The following is an 8,926-nucleotide window of genomic DNA, read 5'->3' as shown; positions in this document are numbered from 1 at the left end:
ATATATATATATATAAACTTGGATACTGATACAAGCATGCACATAATTATGCACATGTACACACTTACGATATATATATATATATGAATCATCTTCATTTAATGTCTGCTTTCCATGCTGGTATGGGTTGGATGGTTTGACAGGAATTTGTAAGTCAGAAGACGGATCTTTTTTAAAACGGGGGCCACATTTTTCATTAATGTTTTACGTAGTCTTTTTGGTACGGGAAGACTTTCAAACTTCGTATACTTATCTATTTTGTGTTATAGAACAGAAAAATATTTTTGTATTCGAATTTATTTCATGTAAAAAATTGTCTTATTTCGATAATTTCAACCAATCACTGACAAGTATTCAGTTGTTTATATTTACTCCTTTGGCTCATTAAGCGATGTAAAGCATATTTAATCTCCATACCTTCGTTTTATTTGCTTTTTTCATTTTAAATTTGCTTTAACCCTAACCCTAACCCTAACCCTAGGGTTAGGGTTAGGGTTAATTGTTTCAGAATCGTTTGTTTATGTAGTCGGCACTTAATGTATATCGGCTGAATGGACGTCAGTGATTGGTTGAAATTACAGAAATACGACAACTTTAACCTGGAATAATTTATGGATTTCTTTTTTTTTTAAGAAGACTAAGAGAAAAAGATGTTTTATATGACACATTCTACCAGTGTTCCAAGTTTCAAAGTGTTTCGTTAATGAAAAATGTGGCCCCCGTTTTAAAAAAGATCCCAGAAGACTGGTTGGTGTTAGGAAGGGTACTTCCTAACACCAACCACCCTACAGAGTGGACTGAGTATTTTTCGCGTGGCACCAGCACAGGCGATGTGTGTGTGTAAAATTGGTGCCTTGAAAAAGTCACGCAGTACACTAAATTAAATACTATATTTTAATATTAAGTATGGCATTTCCTGTAGATGGTATCATGGAGTAATTAATTGAAATGATTTATTTTTCACTACATCTAGTATTTTATTGTTGTTACCCTAAATGAAGCAAATATTAAGTTTATTCTGTTATCATTACTTTGCTTTGTGAGTAAGTTTATAGATATTCAAAAAAAGCAGTAACTGCTATAGATAAACAACACCAAACGTCCTTCTCATTTTTGCCAATTAACTAAGATTTTCTTCGATGATATGTTATTGGTGGGGCTATTGATTGGCAGAATCATTAAAGCAACAGAAAATAATTTGTTGCAGTATTTATTCTGGCTCTTTATGTTTCTGAGTTCAAATCCTAGCAGAAGTCAAATTTGATTTTTTATTCTTCTTGGATCAATAAAATAATTATCTATCAAGTACTAGAAGTGATTTAATTGTTTAAACCCCAGTTTCTTGCCTTGTGATTGTGTAAAAAATTAAGCCCACTATCTTATTTAAAAAATGGCACTGGATGATGTGGTCATAACTTGAATGACTTTAATCATAAATTTGCTCATTCCGAGTTGACTTGGAATCAAACAGAATGTAGAAGCCTCTACATGGTCTCTCAGTCTGCCAGATATAGCAGTGAAATCTTCAAATCATATCCTACTGACATAAGGATAATGTAGTCCTACTAGATATATTATAATCATTTTCATCATCATTATCATCATTTACTGTCTACTTTTCCATGCTTGCATGGATCACACTGAATTTGTTGAGACGGGTTTTCTCCAACTGGGTGCCTTTCCTATCACTAACTCTGACCAGTTAGATAATATTTCCTCAGCGAGATAATATTTCCTCCCTGGTCAGACACGTTTCCTCAAAGAAAGCTGGGAACAAACAACACCTCTTGTATGATGGTGATGCTTGTTTACGATCTTCACAGGATGGCAAGACTACACACAAACACACACACACATGTACATATATATGTATAAACACATAAGTACAGAAATATATATATGATGGGCTTCTTCCAGTTTCCATCTAATAATTCCACTCACAAGGCTTTGGACAGACCAAGGTTATAGTAGAAGACACTTCAACCTGAGACAGCATGCTTAGGAAGCAAGCTTTTTAACCACACAACTGTCTGAATATAACAAAGGATGGTCGTAGCTTGAATACCTTTTGCTGTTTATATCTCATCATTCAAAGCTTCAGTGAGGCTAAACAACAACAACCACTAAATTTCGTTTGTGAACATCAATTTAATTAACTCATTATATATATTTTTCTGTCTACAGGTATTCCTACAGCATCTGTCTCCTCTCTTATCATTGAGTACCTTTACAGCACTATGGCTAACTATATTAGATTTCATGGATAAATACATGCACAAAGGCAGTGATCTCTTGGTGAGTATTACTAATATTATTATTATTATTATTATTATTATTATTATTGTTATTATTATTATCATTAAGGCAGCAAGCTGGCAGAATTGTTAGCATGCTGAGCAAAATGCTTAACATCCTTTCGGGGTTTAATAAACAGTACCAGTTGAACACTGAAGTTAAGGTATCAACTGGCCCCTTCCCCCAAATTTCCAGCCTTGTGCCTAAAATAGATTCATCCGTTTTTACATTTTGAGTTCAACTTTGCAGCTTCCATCCTTTCGGGGTCAATAAAATAAACACCAGTTGGATACTGGGGTCAGTGTAATCAACTACCCCCTCTTCCAAAGTTGCTGGCTTTGTACCAAAATTCGTTTCTACTCTTAGCACAAGGCCTGAAATTTCTGGGGAGGGGGCCAGTTGATAAGATCGACTCCAGTACGCAACTGGTACTTAATTTATTGACCTCAAAAGGATGAAAGGCAAAGTCGACCTCGGCGGAATTTGAATTCAGAATGTAAAGACAGACAAAATACTGCTAAGCATTTCTGCCAACTTGCCGCCTTAACGAAAATTGAAACCATTATCATTATTGTTGTTATTATTATTATTATTATTATTACTATTACAGTCAGATGCAATACGAGAATCCTTAAAAAATATGTTACTAGTTATGGACACAGCTGGAATTTTCCACACTGATACAACAGACTCACAACTCTGGAAGTTGACATGGGACCGTATTGACACGTTCTTACCAGAACTGCAAGAGGAACTATTTAAAACTCAGGAACCTGGTAACTATCTCTTTTTGACCATTACTTTGAGACAATCCTTGAGGAACTGTTATAATACCTCCGAAATTGAGTGAAAATTACTACGCTAAGTACTATTTTTCATTGTTACTGGAAAAAAGAGATGTTTTGAAAACACTGTAGAATAAGCTTCTGTTAAGCTGAGTCATGCTTGATGCCATTTTATTTTATTTCTCAATTTATATGTTTGGAAAATTATCATCGCCATCATTTAACATCCATTTTTCCATGCTTGCATGGGTCAGATGAAGTTTGTTGAAGCAAATTTTTTACAGCAAGATACCCTTCCTGTTGCTAACCCTTACTTGTTTCCAAATAAGATATTTCCCATGGCTTGACATGTTTTTCATGGAAGACCGGAAATGAATAACATTTCTTGTATGACAGTGATGCTCACCTACAACTACCATCATAGTCAATCTTGTAAAGATAAAGAAAGGTGCTGGGATGGCTGTGTGGTAAGAAGTTTGCTTCCCAATCACACAGTTCTGGGTTCAGTCCCACAGCATAGCACCTTGAGCAAGTGTCTTCTACTATAGTCTCAGGTTGACCAAAGCCTTGTGAGTGGACTTGGGAGACACAAACTGAAAGAAGCCCATTGTGTCAGTGTGTCTTTGCACCTGTTTCTCCCCACTTGAATAAGTACCAGGCTTAAAAACAAATAAGTACTGGGATCGATTCGTCTGATTATAATTTTTCAAGATAACGTTACCAGTTACCAGTGGCACATGAAAAGACATTCTAGCGAGATCGTTTCCAGTACTGATGGACTGGCTCCTGTGCAGGTGGAACGTAAAATACACTATTTCGAGCATGGCCATTGCCAGTACCGCCTGACTGGCCCTTGTGCCGGTGGCACGTAAAAGCACCCACTACACTCTCGGAGTGATTGGCGTTAGGAAGGGTATCCAGCTGTAGAAACTCTGCCAAATCAGATTGGAGCCTGGTGTTGCCATCCGGTTTCACTAGTCCTCAGTCAAATCGTCCAACCCATGCTAGCATGGAAAGCAGACGTTAAACAACGATGATGATGATGCCCCTGAAACTAGTAAAAGATAATATATTTTCAGTATTCTGCCCTGGTATTTTGTTCAAGCACCTAAACCATACTTTACTGTCTTATATAAGAAGGACCTATTTGGGTTTAGTGTATCAAACCTGGATACACAATATCTGAGTAAAAGGTGGAGAGGTCATGGCTGGAATACCCTTTATCATAGACTTACTAGGTCATGACTGAGCTGAGGCTAAGCAGTAACAATACTAGAAATGTCATATTTTACTTTTTCTGGGGGTTATTTCTATACAATAAACATTTAATTTCTAGCTGTAATTGTTAAACTGTAGGGACCCCCACCCCAACAATCTCTTAATTCTCAAGCTAACGAAGAAGTCTCTATGTGTATCATCATCATTGTTTAACATCTGTCTCCCAGACAGGCATGGGTTGGACGGTTGACAAGAGCCAGCCAAGTAGAAGACTGCACCAATCTACTGTATCTTATATATAAATATTTTGTTTTATTCTCAAAATAATATTCTTTTTTTCTTGTTTAGTGTGTGTTCCAGAACCAAGAAACATTGATCGTAATAATGCTAGCCTTGAAAAAGTGGTAGTAATGGTAGCTAACGAAGACATCCAACCAGACCCTCAAATAACATTGCCAGTCACGAATAACAATGGTACAGCAAAAGTGCCTGATTCTCCAAGTTCTCAAAACTCAGATGTTCAAACGCCAAGTCCGGACAGTGGTAAGTTAGATCTAACATCATTTTATTTGAAAATGTTTCTACCTTCTTCATTAAGTTTTGTAAAATTGACTTCGGATTATTTTTTAAATAATTTTTTTAGTTTTTTTTTTTTATATTATTGTTATTGTTAGCTTCAGTGAATTTTGCTAATTGTAATTTAGTATATAGGGAAAATTGTTTAGAATTTTAATTAGTTGAGTCATTAGAAATGTTGAAATGTGGGTTGAAGGATTGATGTTTCCTTTCTAGATGTTTAATCTGGGGTTAGCCCTAATCAAGCAGACTAATTATAAGGGATCTTTCTGACTTGACGGATATAGATATGGGATCCTACCTACATATTTATTCTTCACGAATTAGCTAGTGTTATAGTATCTTTGAGGGTGAGTGGCTTAGTGATTTGTCTATTCAACTCCTGACCATAAGGTTGTGAGTTCAACGCCTTGTGTCCTTGAGCAAGACAGTTTTTTTTTTTCACATTACTCCAGTTCACTTACCTGGTAAAAATGAGTTGTACCTGTAATTCAAATGAGCTGGCCGTGTTACATTTGGTGTGTCATGATGAATCTACAAATTACGTTAACTGTGCATGTTTCTGTGGAGTGCTCAGCCACATGCTTGTTAATTTCAAAAGCAGGCTGTTCCGTTGATTGAATCAACTGGAACACTTACCATCATAACTGATGAAGTGCCCAGCCCAGACACAATATCTTTAATTATTATTTATTATTAATCCAGACATTGATCAGGTTTTAATCCTTAATCAGTTCAATCATCACCTTATCTTCACCGTTTATTGTTTCTTTTATTTTTTCAGGAATTGGCAAATCTCCTCGTTCAGAAAGTCCATTGGTTGGAGGGAATAGTGCCACCATGACATCCGCTTACATTCTTCAGCCACCCTTGCCTAAAGTTGCCTCTCGCAGTAGCATGGCAGACAACATGTCAGTAAACAGTTCACCAGTTGCACCACGCCCTAACATTACAGACTCAGTGACTGTAAACAACTCTTCTTCCACTTCTGGTTCCATAGCTTCTACTGCAAGCACCGTTCCGTTACTTCTGAACCCAGATATCATGCAAGGGACTACAATTCCTTTTATTTCTCCTCAGGTAAGTAACACTTTGCATTTACTTTTACTATGATACAAATTCCTTATTTCTAAGTGATTTAAATCTAAACCTTCCAGCAAAATTCCATGTTAATTTATGTCCCAAACACCAGTTTAATAATGACAAAGTTATTGCAATTAAATTCTTTACTATTTTTAAAATTAATCAAATCAAAGGCAGTGTACTGCAACAGAAATCATCATCATCATCGTCGTTTAACATCCGCTTTCCATGCTAGCATGGGTTGGACAATTTGACTGAGGACTGGCAAGCCAGAAGGCTGCACTAGGCTCCAATCTGATCTGGCAGAGTTTCTACAGCTGGATGCCCTTCCTAACGCCAACCACTTGAGTGTAGTGGGTGCTTTTACGTGCCACCGGCATGAGGGCTAGTCACATGGTACTGGCAACGGCCATGCTCAAAAACGTGTTTTTTACGTGCCACCTGCACAGGAGCCAGTCCCGCAGCACTGGCAATGACCTCGCTCAAATGATTTTCTAACGTGCCACCAGCACAAGTGCTAGAAGGCAACCTTGGTAATGATTATGCTCAAATGGTGCTATTTACGGGCCACTAGCACGGAAGCCAGACAGCTGCTCTGGCAATGAACACGCTTGACAGTGCTGTTAGTGCTCCACTGGCGTGGTGACCAGTCATTGAGTGTGGTTCAATTATGATTTCACTTGCCCCACCTGGTCTTCGCAAGCAGAGTTTAGTGTCCAATGAAGGAAAAGTTGGCATGAGTTCCAGTCGTTGGATTCGGTTCGATTTCCATTTCAGATTTCAAATTCCAAATTCACTTGCCTCAACAATAGTTACAAAAGAGTTAAGACGCTTCCATTACTTTTCTAATGAAATACATTAAGTTTGAAAATAATCAAGCATTCAATTAACTTTGTTGTTATTTTACCAGTGTTTGAAACAAAAGTTTCTTTTGTGAAACCCATAAAGCTTGGAGAAGTGAACATTTAAACAATAACTATATACAATGATAATAATAATAATTATATATATATATATATATATATAATTTGCTGACTTGTAGTCATACAAAATGTGGAGAAGAGACAGCACACCTGCAGATGAGAAGCTGGAGTCATTGATGACTAAATACCAATCAATCAAGTGGATTTCTTCTGGATGCAGTGTCTAGCTGCTGTTGTTCCAGATGTGGAAATGATACTCCGCCATGGCTTACCTTGACCCTTGTAGAATGTAAGCCTGTTGGTGAGAGAAATATCATTTGGCCCTGAATCGAAAGTATTGTCTTTGGGATATGGTCCTAGCTATACTAAGGACGTGCACCTATTAAAGGTACAAGCAAGGCTGTGTGTTAAGAAGCTTGCTTCCCAAACACATGGTTCTGGGTTCAATCCCATTATTGAGCACTTTGGGCAAGTCTTCTACTATAAACTTGGGCCAACCAAAGCTTTGTGAGTGGATTTGGTAGACGGAAACTGAAAGAAGCCCATCATATATGTCTTTATGCCAACTAATGGTTGTCCCTGTTACCTTAGAAGTGAGTTTACATATATGTGCAAGTGTTTGTCTAAGTGATTTTGCATTTCCCTTGTGTCCACTTTGCATGTTTCATTCATTGCTTGTAAATAATGGCTTTGCTGAGACATGTCATGAAGTATATCTGGGTTTTCTTAATCTGCTATGAAAACTCTGCATCCAACACACCTTTGTCTGATGTGCAGGTGTGAAGTAGACATTAACATATCATATATATATCAAGAATGATACCTGTTAGGCAGCTGACGATGGATATATATACAGTTCTATATTTAAGAGATGAGTAAATTATGTACATTATTTACATTTGACGGATATTTGTCCTTGTCTTGTTTGTTAACACGTTTCGGCTGATATACCCTCCAGCCTTTATCAGGTGTCTTGGGGAAATTTTGAACCTGGGTTCTCATTCCTAAGGTATTTTTCCATGTACAACTGATGAAGGATGGAGGGTATATCAGCCGAAATGTGTTAACAACAAAGATGAGGACATCCTAACTTGAAAAGAGGTAAAGGTTAGCAAGGATATTTGACAATAAAATACCTCAAAATATTCATCCAACCTCTGCTAGCTTGAAGAAACAGACAAATAAACACCAGTTTACATAATGTTTTTGTGAGGTGGTTTTGCAAATACTATGTACTTAATAGTTTTACTTGTTTTGATATACAAATCAAATGTAGAAGAAATTACAAGTTCATATTTGTTCCTGTGTACATTGCATCATTGAGATGGCCTGGATTTCCAGTGGAATCACAACTGATCATTGGGTAACATTTTATTGCAGTGTTACAGGGAACTAAAGTGTTCCCTGATGATTAGTTTTGATAAAGCATCCAATACACAGCCAGTGGTGAAACATACATAGGAACAAATGATGTAAACTTGTTTATCATTTCTTCAATATTTGCTCAGTATATCATACTCTTAACCAGTGCACACTGCTATCATCACTGCACTTTGATGATAGCTCTAAGATCAACAATAGCAGTCATAAATCATTTGTACTATATAATAAGATTTTTTCATATGCTTTATTGTTAATACCTTGATATTTAAATTTTTAGATGGAAAGACATGAAAGCCAGTGATAAATCAACTGACCGGTCACTTCGACTCTCTACTGGTGCCTACTTGCAGTTTGAAGCTGATCCCCCCCCCCCCCTCTTTATGTTGATAAAACTTTTCACCATCAATGCTGCAATGCTTGTTGACCATCTTTGATTTCTTCAGTCTAAGATAATAATGGTCTAAGTAAAAATTTGGTTTATCAGGGTCAAAGTTATCTGGACTGAATTTCATGATTATTCAAAACCCTCAACTACTGAATACCTTCCATTGGTGCCAACTTCTCTTGCTACCCACTGACCAACATATTTATTTTAATAGCCTTATTTTCTTCTCTGTACATAATACACTTCTTAAAAGTAACTTGGAGGAGAACTTCAAGATA

General features: G+C 36.8%; 1 protein-coding gene across 1 annotated transcript in view; it reads left to right on the top strand.

The window, feature by feature from the left end:
- Window positions 1-8,669, top strand: part of LOC106879283 (Golgi-specific brefeldin A-resistance guanine nucleotide exchange factor 1-like) — a 94,772-nt gene extending 86,103 nt beyond the window's left edge. Inside the window, 5 exon segments of the mRNA XM_052970817.1 lie at window positions 2,185-2,295; window positions 2,906-3,071; window positions 4,647-4,841; window positions 5,659-5,954; window positions 8,541-8,669. Coding sequence (XP_052826777.1) covers window positions 2,185-2,295; window positions 2,906-3,071; window positions 4,647-4,841; window positions 5,659-5,954; window positions 8,541-8,564 — 792 coding nt within the window. The 3' untranslated portion in view covers window positions 8,565-8,669.
- Window positions 8,670-8,926: the final 257 nt, after the last annotated feature.

This window comes from Octopus bimaculoides, chromosome 9 (genome assembly GCF_001194135.2).
Source record: "Octopus bimaculoides isolate UCB-OBI-ISO-001 chromosome 9, ASM119413v2, whole genome shotgun sequence".
Taxonomy (NCBI): Eukaryota; Metazoa; Mollusca; class Cephalopoda; order Octopoda; family Octopodidae; genus Octopus; species Octopus bimaculoides.
Note: the sequence above shows the minus strand (reverse complement) of the source record. Positions and strands in the feature narration are given on the sequence as shown.